The sequence below is a fragment of the Hypomesus transpacificus genome, unplaced genomic scaffold, assembly GCF_021917145.1.
Source record: "Hypomesus transpacificus isolate Combined female unplaced genomic scaffold, fHypTra1 scaffold_133, whole genome shotgun sequence".
NCBI lineage: Eukaryota > Metazoa > Chordata > Actinopteri > Osmeriformes > Osmeridae > Hypomesus > Hypomesus transpacificus.
The window spans coordinates 201,371-227,588 of NW_025813709.1; the positions used below are offsets into that span (position 1 = coordinate 201,371).

At 50.0% G+C, this 26,218-nt stretch overlaps 4 protein-coding genes across 8 annotated transcripts; 3 read left to right on the forward strand and 1 right to left on the reverse strand.

Annotated features, from left to right (window-relative positions):
* The first annotated feature begins 153 nt into the window (after positions 1-153).
* tmem141 (transmembrane protein 141) lies at positions 154-2,193 on the forward strand. Its single transcript, XM_047050992.1, has 5 exons — positions 154-349; positions 605-671; positions 864-947; positions 1,247-1,354; positions 1,968-2,193. Exons 1-5 carry the CDS (start codon positions 296-298, stop codon positions 2,048-2,050), a joined length of 396 nt encoding a protein of 131 aa, XP_046906948.1. The 5' UTR covers positions 154-295; the 3' UTR covers positions 2,051-2,193.
* A 4,182-nt stretch (positions 2,194-6,375) lies between these two features.
* Positions 6,376-16,438, forward strand: sapcd2 (suppressor APC domain containing 2). 2 transcript variants are annotated; one of them, XM_047051027.1, is made up of 7 exons: positions 6,380-6,487; positions 6,657-7,445; positions 10,128-10,258; positions 12,789-12,935; positions 13,302-13,403; positions 13,741-13,857; positions 14,035-16,438. In XM_047051027.1, the coding sequence occupies exons 2-7, from the start codon at positions 6,755-6,757 to the stop codon at positions 14,161-14,163; spliced, it is 1,317 nt and encodes a 438-aa protein (XP_046906983.1). In that variant the 5' UTR covers positions 6,380-6,487; positions 6,657-6,754; the 3' UTR covers positions 14,164-16,438. The 2 variants fall into 2 exon arrangements, with proteins under 2 accessions (XP_046906982.1, XP_046906983.1); XM_047051026.1 differs by having other exon boundaries at positions 6,376-7,445.
* A 1,511-nt stretch (positions 16,439-17,949) lies between these two features.
* On the forward strand, positions 17,950-19,684 carry LOC124488359 (uracil nucleotide/cysteinyl leukotriene receptor). 2 transcript variants are annotated; one of them, XM_047051018.1, is made up of 3 exons: positions 17,950-18,037; positions 18,455-18,550; positions 18,713-19,684. In XM_047051018.1, exon 3 carries the CDS (start codon positions 18,743-18,745, stop codon positions 19,622-19,624), a length of 882 nt encoding a protein of 293 aa, XP_046906974.1. In that variant the 5' UTR covers positions 17,950-18,037; positions 18,455-18,550; positions 18,713-18,742; the 3' UTR covers positions 19,625-19,684. The 2 variants fall into 2 exon arrangements, with proteins under 2 accessions (XP_046906974.1, XP_046906973.1); XM_047051017.1 differs by having other exon boundaries at positions 17,950-18,550.
* A 194-nt stretch (positions 19,685-19,878) lies between these two features.
* Positions 19,879-25,061, reverse strand: LOC124488357 (zinc finger protein 664-like). 3 transcript variants are annotated; one of them, XM_047051016.1, is made up of 2 exons: positions 24,930-25,061; positions 19,879-22,679 (listed from the first exon to the last, which is right to left on the reverse strand). In XM_047051016.1, the coding sequence occupies exon 2, from the start codon at positions 22,426-22,428 to the stop codon at positions 21,220-21,222; it is 1,209 nt and encodes a 402-aa protein (XP_046906972.1). In that variant the 5' UTR covers positions 22,429-22,679; positions 24,930-25,061; the 3' UTR covers positions 19,879-21,219. The 3 variants fall into 3 exon arrangements, 2 of the variants coding, with proteins under 2 accessions (XP_046906972.1, XP_046906971.1); XM_047051015.1 differs by lacking the exon at positions 24,930-25,061 and adding an exon at positions 22,983-23,278; XR_006958627.1 differs by lacking the exon at positions 24,930-25,061 and adding an exon at positions 23,918-23,982 and having other exon boundaries at positions 22,595-22,679.
* Positions 25,062-26,218: the final 1,157 nt, after the last annotated feature.

Below are 26,218 nucleotides of genomic sequence, written 5' to 3' on the forward strand. Positions count from 1 at the left end.
GTGTTTTTAAAATGATCAAACCGTAAGAAAAATACTAACCCTAAGTTATCATTTAGTGCGTTAAAAAGTTAAATATGCAACAGTTGCAATGTCGCTACCTATCCACATGAGGTCGTTGTTCATTGGATGAACAGAGAACTTTCCGTTTCCATGTCTTCTTCGTGCTTTCCTCCAACCGTACACGGAAGTTGCATGTTAAGTAACAACAATGATGAGCATTCTGACTTTAAGGCACGGGTTTAAGTCATTAGAGGTTAGAAACTAAGCGACTTTATCGCAACTTGTCGCACACAAGATGGTCAACATTGGGCTTACGAAGGTTGACGATGCCATCGCAGCAAAACATCCGGTGTGTGTGTTTCACCTTTAGATCTGCTGTCAGTGTTCCTGTCTGCAGAGGACAATGACTGTCTATGATAAATTACATAAACTAGCAGATAGTATTCATTATGGACTTGCACGTATTCGTAACGCTAAACAAGTTGTTGTCTACGAGCAATAATTTTGTTGAACGATGGTGACATTCTAAGTTACTGGTGGTTACTGGTGAGATAGCTTGGGAGATGCCTATAACCCTCCTTAACAACATGTATGTTCTCTTCAGGGTTTACAGCAGTATGCTGCCTGCCAGTCACACGCCTTCATGAAAGGGATCGGGACCTTCATGTTAGGTGAGTTTTTTATTGATTTATTGATCAAGGTTTTAAATATATGTAGGCCTACTTGTGAACGTCGGATTCTAACTGCTGTTTTTTTCTGTGTGCACTATTTGTATCTTGCGTTTGCATCATGAAATGTAGGGTCCGTCAGCATTGTATATGTTTCAGACGGTTAAACACCTGCCCCCCCCCCCCCCCTCTCAGGCACCGCGGGGCTGTTCCTGCTGCAGGGACTGGTTCAGAAGAAGCTTCCTTATCCCCTGCAGTGGAACCTGCTTGTCTCTATAGGTAAGACACACCTGCATCAACTGGTAGAGCGTGGGAAAGTAAAGGATGTTTGAGTGAGCAGCCATTAGATCTGTCAAGCTGGACACTTCATGTGAGGTTTCAAGGGACACAGTACTGATCTGACCCTGCTCCTCCTTCCTAGCCAACTAAACTTAGAACACATCAGGCCTAAACCTACTACTATTCTAGGCCATATATAATATAGATTTGAGTTATAATGTGTAAGATAAACCATAGAAGGAAGAGAAGATATAAGCTGTGGAGTGTAAACAGTTCACTACCCCCCCCCCCCCCCCCAGGTGCCTCGTCTGTAGGGAGTTACTCTGTGACGCGCTGGGAGACGAAGCGATGCACCGACCACTGGATCCTGACTGAGAGGGGCACGCTACCGGACACAACACCACAGAGTGAGCACACACACACTCATACACAAACATTTATACATACACACACACACATTTTGTCTGTTGTCACAACCTGTCCCAGGGTTTAGTGTAGCCGTGTAGAGGCCTGCTTCTGCTGAGTGTCTGTGGATGAAAGTTTGCTTAGCGCAGGCTAGTGAGCTAAAACAGTACAATACACACAACACAGACACATTCACAAACAGTACATCACATATAAACAGCAGCGTACAGTGCATGGTGTATAAACAGCAGCGTACAGTGCATGGTGTATAAACAGCAGCGTACAGTCCATGGTGTATAAACAGCAGCATACAGTCCATGGTGTATAAACAGCAGCGTACAGTGCATGGTGTATAAACAGCAGCGTACAGTCCATGGTGTATAAACAGCAGCGTACAGTCCATGGTGTATAAACAGCAGCGTACAGTCCATGGTGTATAAACAGCAGCGTACAGTGCATGGTGTATAAACAGCAGCGTACAGTCCATGGTGTATAAACAGCAGCGTACAGTCCATGGTGTATAAACAGCAGCGTACAGTCCATGGTGTATAAACAGCAGCGTACAGTGCATGGTGTCCATGTTGGAGCTGTGATGTGAGTCTGTGTCTCTGTCAGCTGTAGCGGCCAGGCCAGAGGCCAGTGAGGCCGGGGAGGCTGCGGGGCCCAGGAAGACTCGGTACGGGGACACGATGGAGTGATGACCACGCACCACGACCGCAGCACTCAACATGAACAAACACTTTTATTTATTCTGACTTTGTTGTGGTTTCAGGATGCTCTCCTGACACACACAGACACACACACACAGACAGACACACACAGACACACACAGACAGACACACACAGACACACACAGACAGACACACACAGACACACACAGACAGACACACACAGACACACACAGACAGACACACACAGACACACACAGACAGACACACACAGACACACACAGACAGACACACACAGGCACACACACAGGCACACACAGACACCGGCCTTACTTGCAGATACAGCTTTGTTGGAGTTCCACAAATCCGTTTGCATATTTCATGGGATTCAGATGCTAAGCTTGGGTAGAATTTTGATGCATTAGCTGGCCTGTCGTACTGCAGATAACATGTAGTTCCAACACACACCACTAGTGGCCAGCACAGTTCTCACTTTCTTGTGTAACTATTAACAGGTTGCAGTAAAGCAGTGGTTCCCAGCCCTGGTCCTCAGGGACCCCCTGTCCTGCATGTTTTAGATGTTTCCCTGCTCCAACACACCTGATTCAAATGAATGGTCATTAACAGGCTTCTGCAGAGCTGGATAACGACCCATTCATTTGAATCAGGTGTGTTGGAGCAGAGAAACATCTAAAACATGCAGGACAGGGGGTCCCTGAGGACTGGGGCAGGGACCCACTACAGTACAGGATGTGTGAGATAAATGACGCCTTATATGAAGGTGAATGAGGGTCAGAACGATGTTTAGGACTTGCATCACAGCCTCAGTCCAGTTTTATGATTCTGAAGATGATGGAAGGGAAACTAATCCTGAATGACAAAACGGTTTGAAATACAATTTTTTTGTCTCAACTCAGTCTAGGAGCATATTTCTGTTCTGAACGTGCTGTTTAATTCAATAAAATTAATGAATAAAACAAATTTGGAAAGTACAGGCAGTGTTTTGTTGAAGTGTGGTGTTTGTGTTTAATGGTGCTCTGATCCTACGTTCTGTACAGATTAGCACACATTATCCTTCCACTTCCACATCAGTCCTGAACCCCCAGGGGTCATCTCCTGACCGGCCCTGATGAGAGGGAGCCGAGAGGAGCTGGGCGATGAAACACACAGACCAGGGGAGCTCTCAGACCAGGGGAGCTCTCAGACCAGGGGGGCTCTCAGACCAGGGGAGCTCTCAGACCAGGGGAGCTCTCAGACCAGGGGAGCTCTCAGACCAGGGGAGCTCCTACACCAGGGGAGCTCTCAGACCAGGGGAGCTCTCAGACCAGGGGAGCTCCCAGACCAGGGAGACCAGAGACACCATGCTCTGGAACCAAAAGCTTAGTTACACTTGAGTCATTTGTGAAATTGCGAGTGGTGAACTCGCAGAGTACTGACCCTGCTGTAACGTTCAGCAGGGATCGGCTGAAATGGATTAGCCCAAATTGTTCATTTCCTGTGAGCGATAAGCTTGAGATTTACTCCGTAAACAACGGCTTTCTTGTTGTGCTACATACCTTAGCGTACCAGAACCAGAGCAGCAGCTGAGGCGACAGTGAAAACACACACACACTCTCACACACACACACACACACACCCTCGCTTGTCCAACATGTGGAACATGCCCTCACGCCTCAGGTGTGAACACCATCGGGTGTCATTCGGAGGCGTGAGGGCATGTCATCGTTTGGTGGGTTCATCAGTTTGACCCTTAAAGTCAACTTAGATTCTCCACTTGTCCTTCTTTTCCAAATGACAGCATTTTAAACCCCCCCCTTCCCCTTTCCTGCATGTCCTGTCACACGTCACTTAAAAACTGCATAAAACAAAGCATGAAAATGCCAAAAAACATAAAAAATGCTGACCTGTTGTCGTCCATGTTGGAATGTTGCCACCCGTCAGAACCCCTGCTGGAACTTTCTGTGATTCCATGGCGACCCACAGATGGCTTCCTGCCTCTCTTCATCTGGTCTCCCCATCTGCTCCTATCCTAGCACACGGCTGCAGCCGTCTTGCCAAGTGAATCATGTCTGCGGGATGATACTGGATTTACGTCCAGGGTATAAACTTGACGGTGCCGGTTTTGGCAGATTAAACAATGGAGTTCAGCGTCCAAGGATTAGCAGAGGGCACATGTTCTGTCAGGGTGGTGGTAGGGAGGGCAGGGTGGCTGAGCTGAGCCCCAGGTCTCCTGGCAGCGATGCTTGTTTACCTGGCTGATCCTGGACTGCTCAGAGGGAGATATACGTGTCTAAATCCCCTGTAAACCACCTGCTCACCTCCTCAGAGTTCAAGATCCTCTGCGAAGGGTGTCACTGCCAGCCCAAACCCTGGGACCCACATGACCCTGGGGCCCACATGACCCTGGGGCCCACATGACCCTGGGGGGGTCCAAAGCAACAAACAGGGATTTGAACCTGCAACCTTTTCATCTACAGTCAAAGCCCTAACCACTGGGCTTACACTTGGGCACCAAACTGTCAAACCAAACTCAATATTTTTTCTAGCTCTAAATCATCTCTCTCCCCCCCCCCCCCCCCCCCCTGCTTACCCCCACACCCCCACCCTTCTCTCTCAATCTTAGTTCTGCACCTTCTCTCTCTCTCTCCCTCACATACTCTCTATGTCTCTCACCCCTCTCTCTGTCTCACTGTCATACACACTTCCTCTCTCCCTCACACACACACACACTATCTCTCTCTCTCTCACCCACTGAAGAGCCGTTCAGATTACTGTGAGAGCGTTGAAGATCTGAGTGCTTGAGGGTCTTCTCCTCAGTAGACTGCATGACCCAGCTCTCCAATCGTTTGTCACGTGCAGTGATATTGCTGAAGGGAGAGACAGAGTAGGAGACAGGGAGGGAAGAGATTGTGGAGTGTGTGTATCTGTGTACGTGTGTGTGTGTGTGTGTGAGCATGTGTGTGTACGTGTACGTGTGTGTGTGTATTGCCGGGGGCTGGGTTGTGGGAGCAATGAGCAGCGTATGGTTGTAATAACTTAGATAAACAAGCCAGAGGATCAGTCACTCAGCACACGCATGGCCTGGCTCGCCTCACTATGGATCTGTGCTGCTGTGTGTGTACGTGTGTGTGTGTGTGTACGTGTGGGTGTGCGTGACAGGGATAGACAGCGGAGAGGAAAGAGGGAGGGAGGCAAATCAAGGATTGAGGACTCAATTGTCCATCAAGCCAACGATTGGTGAGACCTGCCCACACTGAACCATGCTCTCACTTCCCTCTATCTCACTCTCTCTTTCTCTCACTCTCTCTTTCTCTCTATCACTTCCCCTCTATCTCCCACTCTCTCTTTCTCTCTCTCTCCCTCTGTCTCTCACTCTGAAAGACCAGAAAGGCCTGTGTGTTTAATGCAGCTGGCTTCTTTACAGTGGCGATCAATAGCAGCTAGTCCTCGGGCTGTGTTTGAACGCTGTTTTCACTAATGACTGGTGCTGTGTGTTAATTGTTTTCACAAAGGGAGGGGCTACAGGATGGCACTTGTTATGCAAGGTTGATACAAGGGCACAGGGTTCATAAACGCGTTTGTATGTGGCGCTTCATGACAGAGCGTTAGGTAACGGCGGTTTGACTGAGAAACCCCTGAAGCGACGTTAACGTTAGCCAGCTAAATGCTGAGTTATTCGTGACGGTGTAACGGGGAGGAAATCCACCCACATAGACTCAGTGACAGGATTTTAGGATAAATATTCTACTACCGATATAAAATCAGATAAGATGTGCAGCTGCTCCCATGTTTTTTAAAACTAGAAATGAAGACAGAATGACAAAATGTCAACATTGTTATTTCATGATCGTCGTTTTGGGTAAAAGCGTTTGCTAAATGAATATGTGAACGTGCAGACTCGGCTCCAGAACGAATCAAATGGGTGGATTTTTTTTCACAAGGGGGGCACGCTTTTACAAAGCATGTGTGAGAGTCAAAATAAGAGCAGACCTGCATATTCTGCAGAAAAGTATAGCCATCTTGATGTGTAATTTATAACCAATGCCAGTATTTCTTATTTATACTTTAACAAAATTATTTTTTGAGGGGGCATAGAATTCCATTTAGCCGACCCTGTGAAAGTGTGATGAGTGATTGAGCTACAAGTGAACCCGCAGCTATCCCAAACATTCTTATAATTTTTCCTGAAGGCGGGGAAGGATCCTGGGGGGAATAACGTCCGCTGCTTCATGAATAACAAAAGCGCAAAACTCAAACTTCAGCCTCTCGCCAGGTCCTACCAATGAGCGCGCCGCACTTCCCACCGTGACCAATGGCAGCGTCGCTGAACATGGCTGCGCAGGCGTGTGAAGGGCGCTCCTGTTGAACGTCTCCAGGTTATTGTGCTGCTGGACGGAGGAGTTGGGGAGAGAGCAAGAGTTTCGGGGAGGGAAACCTGACAACGGAAGAAAATACTTTATACGATAGGTTTGTCACACTGAAGTAAATCATATACTCATATTATCAGTAATTCTGAGTTGTTGTTTATGGGATTTATCAAGGACACGGTCTATCTTGACGCGGTTTGTGGTGCCGGAGTCTAGCGTTACTTGTTACCTTTCACGGAAAGCGACTGATAACTTCATGGCTTTGACAGTGACGGACCAAAGCAGCAAATTAAACGGACCATCGACAATTTACAGTAGGATTTGCACACGGAGAGAAGTCCAACACGGCAAAAGGAACACCGGTACGATGCAACCTAAGGACACGGAATACTCCACGGACGGTTTGCCCAAAGCGTTTCTACACAGTTTGCGGACACTGTTTGACATACTGGACGATGGGAAAAGAGGCTTTGTGCACATCTCAGAGATTGAGAGCCGATGGCAGGGAGCGGACACGCGGGACTTGCCCGGCGGGGTCCTGGAGTGCTTGAGGCGGGTTACACCACCTCACGGTTGCCTGACGTTTGAGCGCTTCGTGGCGGGGCTCAGGTACTCGATGCTCAACCCGGACAACCGCCACGTGAAGGCCCAGGCTGCTGTGCTCCCGCAACAGGCGCATCCACATCCTAAACAGCATCTGGTACCGCCGCAGAAACCAGCGCCTCTCTCATCGTGCAGCGTAGCGACACGGACCGAAAACAAAGTTCGTCCACTTGGTCCAAGCAACGGGATCAATATACAGCACCGCGCAACGTCTCTTCAGAGCCGGTCCAGACACGAGGACGGCGGGACCGGATACCCCACAGGTGGTCCCACGCGATACAACAATGTGGGTTTTGAGAGAACCGGTAGAAGTTTAGAACGGACTCCCATCGTGCCTGAAAGCGGGATATACCGAACGGAGTCGGTTTGTGTTGGGAAACAGGCACACGCGCAGCAGTGCAGTGTCCGCTCCATAGAGTCCCTCGCGCTCGAGGCTCCACAGCTCCAAAAACCATGTAAGTTGATCTTCACTCGTGAGCGCGTTCGCCGTCTTATCAGATCTATCAAAACAGGGCCTGTATTCATGTGAGGGAATTTTATTTCACATTTGGAACGCGGTTCTCTAATATGACCAAATGTATGTGACAGTCATCGATATTCAGGACTGACCTACTAACCTCGCGGACGAGTGGATGTGAGAAGGGGGCTGACTTAATTCGGTGTTTTTTTCAGTTCGTTATCAGGCGGTAGTTAAAACAAGAGTGTTCTGTTACGACGGTGGAGCTCACATCTCCGGTAATCAGATCAGCTGGGTTACAGGCGGGTCAACACGAGCTGCTGTCCGAGCACACGTCACAAACACATATACACACACCACACGCAGACAAACAAACATCGAAAACACTGTACACGCACAGAAACATGCTCACACACAGATACACAAACAGACTCACACATTCAAACACAACAGAATCAGAATGGGATTTATTCGCCATGAAAGTTTGCACAGGCACGGAATTTGCTTTGGCAGAAAGGTGCATACAGTTAAAACATATAGGAACCTTAAATTTAAATATGTGGACTATCTAGACTAAGGGTACATAAACTAGCAATACTAAATGGAGTTAGAATAAAAATAACATACAATATAAGTTACCATAATTTACAAAATACAAAACATACAAATATTACAAAAAAATACAAATCTACAAGATACAGTTTTGTAAAGCAGTGCAAAATGAAATGTGTTGAGCAGGAAGTCATTAAAGTCAGTGTGGACCCTTGGCCTTGTTGAAGAGGCCAACAACATGTGTGTGTTCCTAGCGCTCTCTGCCCAGGTGAGAAGCCCTCCCTCCCTCCCGGGGGGGAAGCTGGGGACCACATGCTACATGAAAGTAGCATCTGTCACCCCCCCCCCCCCCCCCCCCAGACTCACCAGAGACGGTACTAATGGTGAGGCTAACAGTGACCAGCCGGTCATGACATCAGAGCCCTGATGGGCCGGTCATGACATCAGAACCCTGATGGGCCGGTCATGACATCACAGCCCTGATGGGCCGGTCATGACATCAGAGCCCTGATAGGCTGGTCATGACATGAGAGTCCTGATAGGCTGGTCATGACATCAGAGCCCTGATAGGCTGGTCATGACATGAGTCCTGATAGGCTGGTCATGACATCAGAGCCCTGATAGGCTGGTCATGACATGAGAGTCCTGATAGGCTGGTCATGACATCAGAGCCCTGATAGGCCGGTCATGACATCAGAGCCCTGATGGGCCAGTCATGACATCACAGCCCTGATGGGCCGGTCATGACATCAGAGTCCTGATAGGCCAGTCATGACATCAGAGTCCTGATAGGCTGGTCATGACATCAGAGCCTGATGGGGCTTGCTGCTAAATTACTCAGCTCCAACCAAGGGTGTCTAATTGAATAATTGACCTCTTTCAAAACAGTGGGTTTGTGTGGGCCTGTTGGTGTATGTGGGCTTGTGCCTGCGAGCGAGTGTGTGTGTGTGTGTGCACATGACAGCACGAGAGCAGTGACAGTGGGTCCAGGTCACGTGACCAGAAGCGTGGTGGTGGCATGTTCCTCTGAGGTAGGGAGGCAGGTGAGGGGGAGGAGATGTCTGTAGTTCTAATAGTCCTGCTACTGAAGGGAGGGGAGGGGGGGGGGGAGGGTGTGTTTAGTGTGGGACAGAGCAGGTGTGTGTATGACAGGTGACGAGTGTGTGTGTGTGTGTGTGTGTGACGGGAGTGAGGACCTGTCACAGCGTGCAGATCTGACTGTTGCTGTGAGGTGAGAGGAACGTGCCTCAGGGTTAGGCTTCTGCCTGTGAGGTGAGAGGAACGTGCCTCAGGGTTAGGCTTCTGCCTGTGCCGGAACACAGGTATGCATAGACACACTAAGACACATACACAAACACACACAATCTCTTTCTGTCTCTTAGTCACCTTCCTGTCCCCTCTCCCCCCCGCCCTGTCATTGTGTCATGTCTTCACGGTGAGCTCACCCACACAAAGACATTCTTCTTCTGCCGTTAGTGCTGAAGGCACCATGACCTCACCTGCAGACAGGAGAACTATAACCCCCCAGTAGAACAGCCTGGCATGGAGCCAAGGACCTAGACCACAGCTCCATATAATCAGGCTGTTTTTGTTTGAGGTCCGTTTAGAGACTAGCTCCCTCCTGTGGTTGGTGTTGTTACTGCTACTGGGTGTTACCATGGGGAAGGAGAGGGCTTCTGACTTGTTTTATTTAACTTTTTGGTGAAAATTACTTTTTAAAGAGGAGAGAGGAAAACAGAGAAGCCTAAAACAGAGTAAAGCAGAGGAGAGAAGAGTACAGTAGTACTCATCAATGATGCAAACATTTTGTCACCCCTTTTTTCAAAAACATGTTTGAATAAAAAATATTAAAAAAAAAATATATACAGTGAAAGGAGAGCAGAGAAGAGGAGGGGAGGGGTGAACAGACCCTAACCTGAACCTCACCCTAACCTGAACCTCACCCTAACCCCTAACCTGAACCTCACCCTAACCTGAACCTCACCCTAACCCCTAACCTGAACCTCACCCTAACCTGAACCTCACCCTAACTTGAACTACACCTCCAGCAAGACTCACGCAAGAGAGGCCGGAAATCAGGAAGGGATCTGTGCTCTGATCACTGCATCCTCTTCTCTCATTGGTTTAGGTGTAGCGGAGGCGGGGCTGCCAAGATCTCAGAGCGAATCAGCAACAGGATTCACCGGCTCCAGACGACATGGGCGGAGCCGGGACGAGCCGAGACGTCACACCATCTCCAACGGAGTCGACTATGGACTGGTACACACACACACACACCCTCACACACACACACACACATATGACTTTGTGATGTTTGCGTAAAGGTCCACTTTGACACCATCTTTAGTGGAGGAATTGTATATGCAAGCGTAGTAAAGGAGGGTTTTCAGTCATAGATAAGAACAACTTCAAACTAGAAAGGTCTAGCTCTCTCTCTATTATCTCTCTTTCTATTCGCTCAGTCTCTTTTTCAACTGGCCAGCATCCAACATTCTCTACTCCCCATTCAAGCCCCCTCCCCCCCTCCCTCCCTCCCCTCCTCCGCCCCCGTCTCTCTCTGTGCTTCCCTGGTCCAACCCCCTCTAACTCCCTCTCTCTCCCCCAGCCTCACATTTCTAATTTTCCTGTGAGCCTGCTAACTTCCTCCCCCCATCTCTCTCCAGCTTTCTCTCTCTCTCTCCAGCTTTCTCTCTCTAGCTCTCTCTCTCCTTCACACTATTTCCTCCCACTCCCTCTCTCCGTCTGAACCAGTAGAGGGACCAGCCTCCCTCCCCCTCCCTCCCCCCTTCCTCCCACCTCCCCCGGGCCTCTAGTCCTCATGGTGTTGAGCCGGGTCGGGCCCAGGGGTGTGGGCCTGGAAGCAGGGGGCTCGCCTGACCGGCCCGGCCCAGCCTGGTCTGCAGTGTGGGCAGCCTACACCACTGTCTTCGTCCCTCTCAGCAGCAGTCTGTACAGCAGCAAGGCACTCCAGTTTTTCCTCTGGGTGAGTTGGGACAAAAGATTCTTTTGGACTGTTGTCAGATGGGCGATTGGTGAGACAGTGTCCTGGACTGGTCTGTGAGGGGTTAACATTGTGTTTACCTTCTGCTTGATGGGTCTGTTTGGGTCCCTGTTTAACTGTGGGGACAGGGGAAGAGACCAGAGACTTTACGATGCAAGGTGGAATATTTGGACGGTTTTGTGTTATGTTCTGATTCTGTTTTTGGTCTGTGCCAGTTAGATCTCATATCTCTAGCTGGGGTGCTGTAGTGTGCTAGCTGGGGTGCTGTAGTGTGCTAGCTGGGGTGCTGTAGTGTGCTAGCTGGGGTGCTGTAGTGTGCTAGCTGGGGTGCTGTAGTGTGCTAGCTGGGGTGCTGTAGTGTGCTAACTGGGGTGCTGTAGTGTGCTAACTGGGGTGCTGTAGTGTGCTAGTTATCAGTGGATGTGTCCTGAGGCCTTGTTAGGGCATGTGTTTGTGGTATTGATGAACTGAGAGGGCTGCTTGTGTGTTTGTGTTATTGATGAACTGATAAACAGGCTGCTTGTGTCCCATCATGGTTTTGTTCTCGGGTGCCTGGCCAGAGAGAGGAGCGGGGGGGTTGGAGGCCTTCACACCCAGCTATGATGCCACACCCCCCTCACCGCCCCCCCCCCCTCACCCCTCGTTTGTTCCACACTCTTGTTACCTTCATCACTGTTGTATGATTTAGTTTCCCTGTTCTGTGCCCCCCATTACTGTTTTGTAAAAGTGGATCTTCCTGTGGGACCACTTCCACTCTAACAGCCAGTCTGACTATGGGTCAGGCATTATCCCAGTCTCCCCCTCTCTCCCTCTCTCTCTGTTCTCTCTCATTCTCTTTCACCCCCCCCCTCTCTCCCTCTCTCTCTGTTCTCTCTCATTCTCGTTCACCCCTCCCTCTCTCCCTCTCAATGTGTGTTCTCTCCCGTTCTCTTTCACTCTCTCTTTTTCCCTCTCCACCCATTGTGGAGCTGGTGAAGGGGGGGTGTTTAGCATGCACTGGGGAGAGGGGGAGAGGGGGGGGAGGGGGGGAGGGATGGGAGAGGTCAGCTCCAGCCCTCCCCAGCTCACACACACCATCAGCACAGACACAAGTTTAGCTGATTCTCTGCTGCGCTGTAGAAGCACGCACAGGCCCCAAATGGAGAGGGAGAGGAAGGAAGGGAGGTAGGGCTAGAAAGGAGAGGGAGGGTGGGAGAGGAGAGAAGGAGAGGGAGAGGGGGTTTGTTGTACCAGACCAGGTGGCTGGAGGCCAGGAACGCTGCCTGTTGTCGATGGCGTTGCCGTAGCGGAGCGCCGTGGGGACAGCATGGTTGCCGTGGGGACAGCCTGGTCAGCAGAACATCGCAGGGTAGCAGAGGCCTGCGGTTTACCCTGCTCCTCCCTGAGGTCACCATGACAACAGGCCTGGACACTCCTCCAAACAGAGGGGGGAGGAGGGGAGGGAGAGAGAGAGCAGGAGGAGAAAGGGAGGGCAGGAGGAGGAGTGGAAAGAGAGGGAGGGAGGGGAGGGGACATTGTCTCTGGGGACAAAAGGGGACTGCCACAGATGCTGTGTGAAAAGATGTGTTGTACGTAGCTGAGGACCAAACAATACAGACATGAAACAGACAACATGAATGTAGGATATGTGTGTTTGTGTCAGATAGACAGTTTGTACAGAGAGACTGTGAGTGTGGACAGAGAGAGAGAAACTGTGTGGGTGTGTGTGTGTAGCTGAGCCTGTGTGTGTGTGTGCAGACAGGCCTGTGTGTGTGTGTGTGTACCCTAACCGTCCTGCTTGTGGTGCAGCTGAAGAGGATGAAGGAGCAGGAGCAGGAGAAGGACTCCCTGCTGGCAGGTCTGGAGGTGCTGGACCAGGCCAGGGACTGGTACCAGAGCCAGATCCAGCACCTGGCGGAGAGGCAGAGGCTGGTGGGCCAGGGCAGCGCCTGCACGGTGAGACCACAAGCAACACCCAGGGAACCTTCTACAACTGCAGGGTTGTAGGACAGCAGGGTTGTAGGACAGCAGGGTTCTAGAACTGCAGGGTTCTAGAACTGCAGGGTTCTAGAACTGCAGGGTTCTAGAACTGCAGGGTTGTAGGACAGCAGGGTTCTAGAACAGCAGGGTTCTAGAACTGCAGGGTTCTAGAACTGCAGGGTTCTAGAACTGCAGGGTTCTAGAACTGCAGGGTTCTAGAACTGCAGGGTTCTAGAACTGCAGGGTTCTAGAACTGCAGGGTTTCCAGTGATCATTTAACTCAGCAGCAGGGCTCAGTACAATGTTGTTATGGATTTATTTTCTATTCCTTTTTCTTATCAGGATTTGTTCACAGAATCCAATCAAAGCCGCATGAATGTTCTGATTCCTAAGCTTCAGGAAGTCAACCGCTGCCTTAATGACCTCATTTCCTGTTCTGGAATGGTGAGTGTTGATGACCTGTAGCTGTGAACTGGTGAAAACAAAACTGAGGTACAACCCAAGACTGTCTGTCCTGGTTTCCCCACAAACATCCATTAGTCAGCCTACATCACCAAGGAGTAGGGAAGGTCCATTTGAATTCCATCAACTCACTATGCACTTCCGATTGGTGAATGAATGCTTCAGTGTGACTCGTGAGCACAGTCATGCTGGAGACAGACACTGCATGTTTCCTGTGCACTGGGGTTTACCTCCAGGCACAGCATAACCAAAAACTGTTGTGTTATAATAATGCAAATAATGATTCTGTAATCTCTCTTCCCCCCCCCCCCCCCCACAGTCGTTCCCCTCCTCCTGCTCCCACACTGCAGGTCTCTCCAGCAGTGCTCAGCCAACAGCCCCCGCCCTCCCTCAAGCCATCCAGAGACTGAAGGACCAGAACCGCCTTCTCACCCAGGTACCCAGACCCCCCCCCCCCCCTCACCCAGACCCCCCCCCCCTCACCACCCAGACCCCCCCCCCCCCTCACCCAGACCCCCCTCACTCACCCAGACCCCCCCCTCACTTACAGTCTCCCGGTGATATCCTGACTGCTTTCTGACCTCCTGACCTCCTCCTCTGCTCTCCTGTGCAGGAGGTGACAGATAAGAGTGAGAGGATCACCCAGCTGGAGCAGGAGAAGTCCGCTCTGATCAAGCAGCTGTTTGAGGCTCGTGCCCGCACCACCCACGACAGCAGCACCATGGACTCCACTTTCATCTGACCCCATGACCCGGAAGTCACCACACTTCCGCCAGGAAGTGACCACTCCAAAACCAGAAACTGACAATTCAACCAGGAACTGAGATCACTCACACAGGAAGTGATCACTCACACAGGAAGTGATCACTCACACAGGAAGTGATCACTCATACAGGATTCTGGAGTTCCAATGCTCATGCCACGCCACAGACCCCCCCCCCCCCCCCACTACATCTTAAACACCTGAACACTCCTTCTATAGACTCCTCCCCTTCCTGAACACTCCTTCTATAGACTCCTCCCCTTCCTGAACACTCCTTTCAGGAAAGGAAGGGTCTAGACTCCTCCCCTTCCTGAACATGTATCCTAGGGAGGGGTCTAGGGGGTCGACCATATTCTTCCTGGCCTCCCATTGGTCCAGCTGGATATCAGCTCTTCCAGGGGGAGGGGCCTCTCCTGGAACCATGTGACCAGGTCCCTCCCTGGGATCTGATTGGATCCATGGAACTCGTCAATCCTAGAAACGTTGTTTACGCTCCCTGCCCAGTATAAGCTACCTGATGACACACTTCATCTAAAACCACCAGAGTCACTCCAGTCCCCACTGGGTCAGTGTGACCCTGGCGTGACCCCAGTCTGACCCTGGCCTGACCCCAGTCTGACCCTGGCGTGACCCCCTCATCTGTGACACAGTTGACGGGGGGATATCTCACTGGAGCGATACGTCACTTTTTCAAATGTTTATAAACACACATTTGATTTGCTGTGACTTCCACCTTCAACTTTTCATTTTATATAACTATATATATATATATATATATATACCTTCATCTTCTTAGTACTTTGGAGCCACTCTTGCTCAACTATACTCTACACAGGTATTCTGGTATGTGTACAGTTTGTATATGCTAGACGTTGTTTAAAGAGGATGTCTTGAGATGACGTTGGATGTGTTTATGAAACCTAGGAACCCTGGGGTAAGAGAGATGAGGTGTCCATTTAGATGAGGGTTTCCTTTGAACCTGTCCTGTGAAGATGTGTATAAGGTTTAGGTCCTGAAAGGGCCTGCTGATCGCTCCTAAACACAGTAAACAAGTAGAAGCAACTGCACGTTGCCCGGTCTGTGTGAAATACACAAGCCCCGGAAGACTAGAGATACCTCAATTTCTAGTAAATAGAAGAAGAAAAAAAAAGCAAGTAAATCTAATGGAAATGATTCGGCTTCACCTGTCGGACACACGACAAACAACCTAGAAGCCGTGGAGATGTGGGGAGACGTGGGGAGAGTGTAGCAGAGAAGATGGCATGTTGAAGAAGAGAGGGGGGGGCTCAGGGGAGAGGTGTTCTTGGCTGATAGATGAAAGTGTCCTAATCGTCTCCCCAGCGCTGGTCGTAAAGGACCAGATCCGCAGACATGCTCGTTCTTCCACTGGTCTTGTCTGGCAGCCATCTTGTCAGATTGACCTCCCAGTTTCCCCGCATGAGGAACAAGTTTAAAGGTGCTGTTGGGCATCTTCTCTCCATGATAGATCGTGTTTACCGTTTACCATTGTGGACATTTTCCTGCTTTCCTCTTCCACTCATGTATTACAGGGTCTGCCAAGTACTCCAGCAGTGTTCCTACTGGGGTGTTAGAAAATCTAATCTAGTTTTTAGTTGCACAAAGATTTCTTCATTTAGAAATCATGTACCTTATTTCATGAACATTCTGTACTTGTGGAGTTGGACTGTGCTCCGCCACATGGCTTCATCCTGTCTCTCTCCTCACCTGGCTGGGGAACATTGCATCATATTCAGCCTCTCGCTCACATGTTGGTGTGGTGAGGTGTGTTGACTGTAGGTGTGTTTTAACATGTTCAGCCCTTGAGTGTGTTTTTCCATGAAGGAGAGGGAGAAGACTCATTAGGCTCCGCGAGGAACATCCTTGGAATTGTTGTAAGATCCAGAGGAGATGATGTCATCAATAGGGATTTTTTTGGGCAGAACTTGTTGGCAGGGAAACCAACGGTGTGTGTGTGTGTGTCTCCGTGTGTGTAGAGAGAGACAGCCTAGGCAAATCTGCTGACCTATTCAGCCCTGTTGTACGAATGATTTGCCTGTAATTAACTACACCAAATTATCCCCCACAGTACAGTTTAACACTGAACGAGTTGTGACTGCTTTTGTTTGCAATTGTTGTTTTATGATCAAATTAAAAGAACAAAAAAACTTTTACAAAGCTTAATTGAACGTTGTGTGTAACAGCCAAGTAGACAACTGGACAATGAGCAGGCTTGTTGTAGAAGACAGACCAGACCCAGACCCAGACCCAGACCCCGACCAGGACCAGGGCCAGGACCAGGACCAGGACCAGGACCAGGACCAGGACCAGGACCAGGACCAGGACCAGGACCCAGACCAGACCAGACCAGACCAGGACCAGACCCAGACCAGACCAGACCAGACCAGGGTCAAACTAAATCAGACCAAAGCACAAGATCCTCATATACAGCTCCATGGTGTAACCTACAGGGCTGAGGTGGTTGGAGTCAAGGAATCGTCTGTAATTATCAGGCAGAGCAGAAACATCACAACTCTAATAACACTTTTAGATTTACAAGTTAATGTCACTGCACACTAGGATCGCGTTATATAATCCAGTATATTTAATTAGCACTCTCAGATTAGATTAGAGTCAGAAGGAGGAGGTTTTAATCTGGATTATAATCCTTTTTGGCCAGGCCATGTAAGAGTCAGGGACAGCCTCATAAATTGGTCTAATTACTGGTTTGTCTACCAGAAAGTTTTAGAGATGTGAGGGTTTACTCGTGTTTCCTCTGATGTGTAAGAATGTGTTGAACCTTCAACCTAATTCCTGCTCCGCGGGCCTGAAACATAACAGCTGACAACATGAGGTCGGATGTGGCTGAAAATGATCCCCTACCAAAGCAGTAAGCACTAATTATGACTAATTATAATAACAAATGATGAACCCTTCCATTTTCTGTCTTGTGGCGGTCTCAAGTCTGAGACGTTCGAAGACTTCCTCCATCTGTGTGACGGTCAGAGAAGCACTTGTTTAGACGTGTTCCTGTTTTGCTGGACACAGTGTGACACACAGGCAGAGAGACAGAAAGTGAGAGCCATGAAGCAGAGGGCCCAGGCCGGACTGGAACCCAGGCTGCTGTTGTAAGGCTTCAGCCTGCACGCTGCACACTAACCCTTCAGCCTCCACGCTGCACACTAACCCTTCAGCCTCCACGCTGCACACTAACCCTTCAGCCTCCATGCTGCACACTAACCCTTCAGCCTGCACGCTGCACACTAACCCTTCAGCCTCCACGCTGCACACTAACCCTTCAGCCTCCACGCTGCACACTAACCCTTCAGCCTCCACTGTGCACCCTAACCCGGTGAGCTACCAGGGCACTAGAGATCCTCCTGTAACATGTTACACTTTGTTACAAAGCTGATCAGTCAAGCTTGTTGCATCAGTTGTTTACCACCAAATTTCCGTCAGGCACCAATGTTTTATTGCATCACAAACGGTCTCAGTGAATGACAAATCTCCCCGATCAAACCCACCACTTCACATTCGTCCTGATTCTCCACTGCTACTTCAACACACATATACAAACAAAACTTGATTTAATGAAGCCGATGAAAAGACAATGCATTGTTAGTTTAAATGCATTTTTTTATGGACATTTTACTAAACGGGATATTTTCCAGTGTGCGGAGCCACATTTCCATGTTTGGTGTGTGCCGTCCCTGCAGGGTTGGGGGGCGGAGGGCTGGAGGGGCGGAGGGCTGGAGGGGCGGAGGGGCTGCTCCTGAGTAGGTGATTCAGTCACTCTCACCTGAGTCTCAGAGCTGGAGAGAGCGCAGGCCTTCAGCTCCTCACATCAGCAGACAAGGTAGGCTTTCTAATCCGTCTCTGCTGACATTTGCATCCAGGGCTCATTCAAATGGTTGAGTTAGTATCAGCTGGTTTTGCCTGCATGGTTCTGTGTCTCGGAGTTTGGGTAACTATCATTTTAATGAGGACATTTTTCCAACGCCGAAACCAAGGACTTTAATCAGACAATGTAAACTCAGTGATAGTGGGTTTCTACATGGACAGCTTCGTCTCCCTGGATACAGAGATACCCTCGTACAAACAGAGACTTAAAGTGTGTACATTAATGCAGAACCAAAGCTTTTACAAACTGGGTTCTCTGGAAAAGAAGAAACAGACGGAAGACACAACATATTATCTTGCATTTTGACGTGTCAGTTCACATCACTGTGGGCTGTCCTGCTAGATTTCACCCCCTGACCACTTCTGGTTTCAGAAATAATTCAAAGAAAGTCTTTGCATGAGGAAACATGAGCATCTGAGCTGAGAGATCTCTGTCCGTCCGGTCGTGTTCTTCAGACCCAGACATCAGGTAAGAACATGTCATGCGGCCGGCCGGCTCCTCCACAGAGAACAGGCGCTTCGCATCACAAGGAGCAGCCCTCATTTGTTTGACGACCAAACAGAAAGGCCGTCAATGTTTGACAGGCTGTTAAACGGCAGTGATTGTGTTGTTCTTCTGTCCGTCGTTCAGATCCAGTCTTCCCCGTCCGCGTGAGTCAGCATGGACGTGTTCTTCAACTCCTCCTTGCTCTTCATCTCCCTCCGACCCAACAACCGCACGTCTGAGGTGCAGACCGTGTACGAGGGCTGCAAGGACATGCCTGCTGTCCTGATCATCTACCTGGGGCTGCAGTTCGTCAACATGTTCCTGGGAATCCCGGCCAACATCATGGTGTTGTGGCTCATGCGCAGGAACACAGGAGACTCATCCACCTCGGACATCTTCATCCTGCACCTGGCCGTCCTCGACGTCTCCTTCTGCCTCATCCCTCCGTTGGAGTTTGCCAACCTGGTGTACTTGACCACCAGCAGCACCTGGTACGTGCTGCGCTTCTTCTACGGCATCAAGGACGCCTCTCCGCTCTTCCTGTCCTGCATCTGCCTTGACCGCTACATGGCCGTGCTGCACCCCATCACCTTCACTGAGCTGAAGGACCGGCGGCACCGCGCCGTGCTGGCCGGAGCCGTCTGGCTGGTCACGCTGGCGTACGCCTGCGCCAAGTGCGTGGGCAACATCAGCAACTTTGAGAAGGTGTTCACGGTGATGATCCTGGGGGCGTTCGCCTTCATGGTGTTCTGCAACATGTCCATCCTCTGGGCGCTGCGGCGGTCCGGTCCTGGCAGGGACGACATGCACCCGGTGAAGAAACGAGCCTTCAAGATGGTGGTGATCATCCTGGCCATCATCGTGGTGAACTACTTCCCCCCCGTAGCGCTGTTCCCCTTCCAGGACTACTTCTCCCCAGACGTGTTCCGATGCTACATCCATTACATCGCCTTTGGCTTCATGGACATCAGTAGTAGCATCCAGCCTGTTCTCTACCTGTCTGGCAAGGACTTTACGAGGACCCCAGCGCTCTGCTGCAAGACCAGCCCTGGGTAACCACACACACCAGGGGCTACACACACACACTCTCCACCAGGGGCTACACACACACACTCTCCACCAGGGGCTACACACACACACTCTCCACCAGGGGCTACACACACACACCAGGGGCTACACACACACTCTCTCCACCAGGGGCTACACACACACACATACACTCTCTCAACCAGGGGCTACACACACACACACTCTCTCAACCAGGGGCTACACACACACACACTCTCCACCAGGGGCTACACACACACACATTCTCTCCACCAGGGGCTACACACACACACACACACACTCTCTCCACCAGGGGCTACACACACACACACGTACAGTTACATATCAGTTGAAGGTAATGATACACACTCTGCCAGGTGTTACACACACAGTGGAGCCAGACAGTGACCCAGGGCTCGTATCATCGTCCTGCTCTTGAAAGTCTGGTGGTAACAGATCTAATGAAGTGAGGAACATGTCGATGTGAATAAGAAATGTCAAGTGTGAACAGAAACTCTACTAAAGCTGGCTGTAGGACTCATATACGGTCATTAGGAAATGTATGTTTAGATATTGTATTTGTATTGGAAAGATAAGTTTGCTGTATATGTGTGTACACTTGTTTCCTCATATGTCTTGATGTTGCGTTAAATGGATGTAATTATAATACACATTTAGTGTCTAAATGATTTGGGTTCTGATTCCGGAATGACAATGATGTTCAGAAGAACGGTGTAACCAGAGAGGAGGAGCTGTTTCCTGTCTGCATGGTTGGGAAGCAGGTGGCTCAGGTGTGGTTTGGAACACGTTGCTGTTTTATTCAGACCTGTACTACAAATAAAAACCTATTTTTAGGATCTCACTCTGTATAAATCCATAACACAAAAGCATTACATGTCACAATACATAGGCCAACTACATATGTCATTATATTTGAAGATATATAACATCTTATTTTTTAAAGACATTTCACGGTGGTGAAAACATGACGATTCAAAACAACATTAGTATTGTTACAATCATGGCCTTTGGGTGACTACAAAGACAGGCCACACCCCCGTGACTTCAACACTGATAACAAGGATGGTTAGTCTTGACTTGAACTCAAATCAACCGCTGGAGATATCAGACTCCCTCAACATATAGCAGCAAGCGAAAGCAGCAGGTGTCACAGTACTAACATTTCAGAGTCTTAACACTGCTGTTGTTCTGGTATACTAGTTAGCTGTGATTAGTAGATTATAGTACTGGTCCTTGAACAGGGAGGATTCCAGCAAAACCTCCAATAGATGCAAATTCAGAATAACATCTTTAGCTACTTCGTTTTTTCAATCATGAACTATAAATACAAATCTTCATCTGATATATAGTTTTGCTTGTGGCGTTGCTGCGTAAACACCGTCCAGTACCACAGTGGAGAGACAGTCTACTGCTCCTCAGGATGAACAGACACAGCAGGGCTGGGTTGCTCTGTTCCCATGACAACTTAACTGTCAATACCATCAGAGAACACTGATACAGCAAAGGCCAATCATCATCCTCACTACTCCGTCCTCAGTCTCATCACTCCGTCATGGTTCCGAGCTCCAGGGCAGCAGCTGCTCTCAGCTGTGTGTCTTCAGGTGTTTCTTGAGGGAGGACTGGTCTGTGTAGGTCTTCCCGCACTGCTGGCACTCGTGCAGTCTCTCTCTGGTGTGGACCAGCGCGTGTCTCTTCAGGTGCCCCGCCCGGCTGAAGGTCTTGCTGCAGCAGGAGCAGCTGTACTTCTTCTCCCCCGTGTGGGTCCTGAGGTGCAGCTTCAGGCTGCTCGTCACGCTGAACCTCTTCCCACACTCAGAGCAGGAGTAGGGCTTCTCTCCCGTGTGCATGCGCTTGTGGATGGTGAGGTGTCCTGCCTGGCTGAAGGTCTTCTCACACTGGTCACAGTGGAAGGGTCTCTCTCCAGTGTGGATCCTGTAGTGCGTCTTCAGGTCCCCCATGTTGTTGAATCTCTTCCCGCACTGGCCGCAGCAGTAGGGCTTCTCCCCGGTGTGGATCCTCTCGTGGATCTTCAGGTTCCCGGCGTTGCTGAAGGTTTTGCCGCACACTTTGCAGGTGTACGGTCTTTCTCCCGTGTGAGTTCGTAGGTGGACTTTCAGCTGGTTGTGCTCGCTGAAGCACTTCCCGCAGGACGCATAGGGGCAGCTGTACGGTCTCTCCCCGGTGTGCGTGCGCTTGTGTATCCTCAGCTGGCCCGCGTGGCTGTAGGTCTTCTCACAGAGGTTGCAGCTGTACGGTCTCTCCCCGGTGTGGGTGCGGCGGTGAGAGCGGAGGAGGTCGGCTCGTCGGAAGGTTTTGCTGCAGTAGCTGCAGCGGTGGATCTTGTCCTCGCCGTGACTCCTCTGGTGGGCCCCGAGGGAGGACTTACAGCTGTAGGTCTTCTCACACAGGGAGCAGGGGAACACCCCTCTGGGGGGTTCTGCCCAACCTGGCAACGCAGAGTTCGAGATGCCCGAATGGTCCTGCTTCCTGTCCTCCAGGAAGTAGTTCTCCTGAGTCATGGTGGAGCGGTCCTGGTCAGGGGGAAGGGGGAGGAGCTTCCTGCTCTCCTGGGGCAGATCTCCTCCATCACGCTCCACCCCAACCTCCTGCGTTTCCAACTTCACAAAATGGCCGCCCTCATCCTCGCTTTCCTCCGTGGTGACGCAGCTGCCGGGGACCACGGTAACCCTGACGATGCTGTCGCCGTCAGTGGAGTCGTCTTCTGGTTCGGACGCTGACTGAAGAGGGGCGTGATCTTCCAGGTCGACGTAGTTCACCTCCGAGACCTCCATCTTGATTGGCTTGGCGAGGTTGAGAGGGGACAGAGGCTGGGAGAGATCGATGGCGCAGGAGTTTTCAGCATCAGGGTCGCTTTTTATGAAGGCAGGAACTGTTAGGGTGGACACAGATGCAGTTTTTGCAAGAGCGGGCAGAGGTAAACATCTTTTAACCCCTCTCCTTTTGGCTCCGCGTGTTCTGTTGGCGCTGCTGCTGTCTGTTGGAGACAGAGGGCCGGACTGGAGAGAAGCTTCATATTGACTGTCTGTAACAGAAAGGACAACGTCAGACAGCTCATTATAAAGGAGTTAGGCTAAACGTCTTTAGCTGGTTGTTTACACGATTAGCAACAACAAACAACTGAGTTGTGAGCCACTTGTGATCGAAAAGCTTTTATTTGAAACTTTGTCACTGCCTAACATGTATGTTAACTGGCCGCAACACCGTAATTTCAACACACGACAAAGCTCAGGGCGAGTGGGAGTGTCATCGATGCCCTACTCCGAATCACCCATTTCGCAGTTTACTGTAGCCTATACATAGGACAGGAGAGGATGTAGAAATGTACCTCTGTTTTTGCCCTCCTCGTGTAGCCTTCGCTTTAGATCTTTATTTTCAGCTTCAATTCTCAGAATTGTACCCTGGTACTCAGACAAGGTCTCATCTACTGAGTCAAGTATGTCACTCACTGTCGCTCTAAAAATCTCATTCAGAGATGACTCTAAGAACATTTTTAAGTCGTTTGATTTGGTCATAATTGGCCAATGAAAAATATATGTGAAAATACACTCTAAAGAGGTAACTTGGCGTGTGGGTTCGTACAGTGATGCTGCCGTGTACGGAACAAACAAAGACGGCGTCGCATGAAAATGACGTAGACACCGTTTCCTTGTTTCTCGCTTGGGTCTTGATGGTTCGCGTGCACCCGGTTACCGCCTCCGCAGTTCTGGAGTGGACATTGCTGCCGTAGGATCACTCGCTGAGTAACACCTGGCAGGTAGCTAGCTTTAGGCACTGTACAATCTTATCTGCACTACTGTTGAAGTTTGTGTTAACGTTATCAGCAGTAGATGCACAACCCCAACGTGGATATTTAACGTAGCGTTAATACGTTTATAAAACTCTGTGGAGCGTTTGGGACGTCTCGTTTTGACCGTCTCGTTGTGCTCAGACCAAACTTTTAAAAGTAACAACTTCTTTGACTTAAAAATAAGGCCGAAGCCACAGCCCAAGGTCGGCCACTGTGCAGAGCTGTGTTAGCTGGATTCTCAGCAGCCGGTTTTGGGCGATTTGTTGTGAGTATATGGAACGCCAGTGTGTACACACACTGAGTAAACCCGTCAAAGGATGCCTGTTGAAACTCCTCACTCCTCGGTGTTGCTCGGCGGTGTAGGAATGAAGTCAGACCTCTCTCCGTGACCCGGGGGAGTGGCGGGGCCGGGTCCTCTCAGGTGTCTTAGTCCTCGCAGGCTATCTGCCAATCACAATGAGCCCTTTCTTTACCTTTTTCTGTTGTCTCTTGTCAGTGTTCCCTCCTCCTCGAGCCCTCCTCCTTCTGTCGTGTTTCCAAGACACATCCGCGTTACAGCGGGGCAGAGGGAGCGGAAGCTTGAAGTATCTAGTTAGCTGGAGGAGTGACTCGTTAAAGACCTCTGGGTACCCCAGGTGATGGTGAGTTCACAGCTTGTTTTGTGCTTCTGTGTGAGAGTATTTGTTTGTGTGAGTGTGTGAGTGTGTGCCTCTGTGCTTGAGTGTGTGAGTATGTGTCTGTGTGTGTGTGTGCCGCTGTGTGCACACGTGTGAAACAGCCTTCTGAAGGTTCACCCTGTGTTCTAAACTGTGTGTGCCGCTGTGCTTGTGTGCGTAAGCATGTGTGTGTCTGTGTGCATGCATGTGTGAGGCAGAAAGATGTGTGTGTGTGTGTGTGTGTGTGTGTGTGTGTGTACCGCTGCCTTGCTCCAGAGCTGTAGAGACAGCAGGCTGCTGTAAGCTGTGTTAGCTGACTGATCATATGATGTCTTTAGGGAGCGCTTAGCCTTGACGGGGGAAGCTAAACATCAAACTGCTTTACTGTTTGTCATTTATTGACTGCATTTGGAACATTACAGTTTAAGAAAGGGTGTTCTGTGTTTGAGTTCCAGTGGAGTTTATATTTCTGAATATGTTGAATGTTTTGATGTCTGTTATGTCATCTGGTTTGGATCAGTGACATCTCGATGCACAGCTGTGATGTCAGGGCTGGCAGATTCACATGCACAGTCTTAATCTGTTCAGTGTTTACAGTTACATCTGACTTTGTTATTCATTCAGCTTCTATCCAGAGCGGCGTACTGATGGTGCGTCTAGCAGACGGGCAGAAGACCAGAGGTCAGGAGAGGTTAGAGGAGGTGACAGAGGTCTGAGATGTTATCTACAGGGGTAAGGAGAGGTTAGAGGAGGTGACAGAGATCTGAGATGTTATCTACAGGGGTCAGGAGAGGTTAGAGGAGGTGACAGAGATCTGAGATGTGCTTACCTGCAGGAGACACAGGGGACGGCTCAACACTATTTTTGGTCCCAGCTACTTTGTTTCCCCTTGCAGATAGTACCTCCTCATAGTCGTCATAGCGATGGTACCCTAGAAGACTCCTGGATAGGAGTGAATAGAACAATCAGCAGAGTTGTGCAACGATGACGCAATGACGATCCTCTCCAACCAATCAGAAGCCTGCAGTGTTTTCACACAGTAGGACAGAGCTCTCAGGTTTGCCTGATGGAAAGCATCCAGGTGTAACTGAGCTGGTACCAGGCTGTGGAGGAGCGTATTATGGTTCCAGAGGTTGGTCACTGACAGAGATCTAGATTAATAACTAAAGTGTTGTTAATCCAAACAGAGGATGACTGGAGCCTGCGTTAGTTTAACATGACCTATGAATTCATGGTGACTGAGTGTGTTTGTAGTCTATCCCACGCTATGATGATGTATGCAGCCTACACACACACACACACACACACGCACACGCACACACACACACGAAGCTCTGGTTCATCTGGAGGAAGTTAGCCTGTCCTCCCTTTTTTCTCTGTTTCCAAACCGTCTTGGCTCACTGTACAGAGGCTCTTGCACCCGTAACAGGAAGTGATAAGCAAGCACCCGCACAGGAAGTATGCCCAGTAGCTGTGCCGGATGTGGGTTTCTGTGACGTAGAGAGAGAAAGAGAGAGAGAGAGGGGGGGGTGGGAGAGAGAGAAACAGACACAGTGGATGAAACAGAAAGAGAGCGGGGGATGTTTGCAGCATCAGGTTATGTTATAATGAGCTGCAGAGATGTTGAGATGAGAGAGTTGAACATCTGCCTCCTTCCTGTGTGGTTAGATGCTGGTAACGTCTGGCCTGCTAGCTGGTGCAGGCCACTGTTAGCTCAGACGGTTAGCTGTCCATCTGATGAGGACGTTTAGTCAGCACTTTCACCCTGCTTACCCCCACCCTTCTAACTATCTTAGATCTGCACCTTCTCTCTCTCTCTCCCTCACACACACTCTATGTCTCTCCCCCCTCTCTCCGTCTCACTGTCGTACACACTATCTCTCTCTCATACACTCTCTTCCCCCTCTCCCTCACACACTCTCTATATCTCTCACCCCCCCCCCCCCCCTCTCTCTCTCTCTCCTGTGTGGTCAGGAAGTAGTCTTTCGGCTGACGTGGAAGTGAGAGTGAGTGCGGAGAACATCCATCGTGCCGCGCCATCGTGAGACGAGGGAACCGGTTCCATCTTCCTCAAAACAGCTTCCTTTGTTTTGATGAAAGCGACTGTCCGTGGTGACT

Bases quoted from the DNA above. Each gene is read 5' to 3' on its own strand.
- tmem141 (XM_047050992.1), top strand. From the start codon at position 296: ATGGTCAACATTGGGCTTACGAAGGTTGACGATGCCATCGCAGCAAAA. The intron at 350-604 runs GTGTGTGTGTTT...TGTTCTCTTCAG, and splicing joins CCATCGCAGCAAAACATCCG to GGTTTACAGCAGTATGCTGC. The intron at 672-863 runs GTGAGTTTTTTA...CCCCCCTCTCAG, and splicing joins GATCGGGACCTTCATGTTAG to GCACCGCGGGGCTGTTCCTG.
- sapcd2 (XM_047051026.1), top strand. From the start codon at position 6,644: ATGGCTTTGACAGTGACGGACCAAAGCAGCAAATTAAACGGACCATCG. The intron at 10,259-12,788 runs GTACACACACAC...CTTGTGGTGCAG, and splicing joins ACGGAGTCGACTATGGACTG to CTGAAGAGGATGAAGGAGCA. The intron at 12,936-13,301 runs GTGAGACCACAA...TTTTCTTATCAG, and splicing joins GCCAGGGCAGCGCCTGCACG to GATTTGTTCACAGAATCCAA.
- LOC124488359 (XM_047051017.1), top strand. From the start codon at position 18,743: ATGGACGTGTTCTTCAACTCCTCCTTGCTCTTCATCTCCCTCCGACCC.
- LOC124488357 (XM_047051015.1), bottom strand. From the start codon at position 23,169: ATGACCAAATCAAACGACTTAAAAATGTTCTTAGAGTCATCTCTGAAT. The intron at 22,680-22,982 runs GTACATTTCTAC...TTTCTGTTACAG, and splicing joins CGAGGAGGGCAAAAACAGAG to ACAGTCAATATGAAGCTTCT.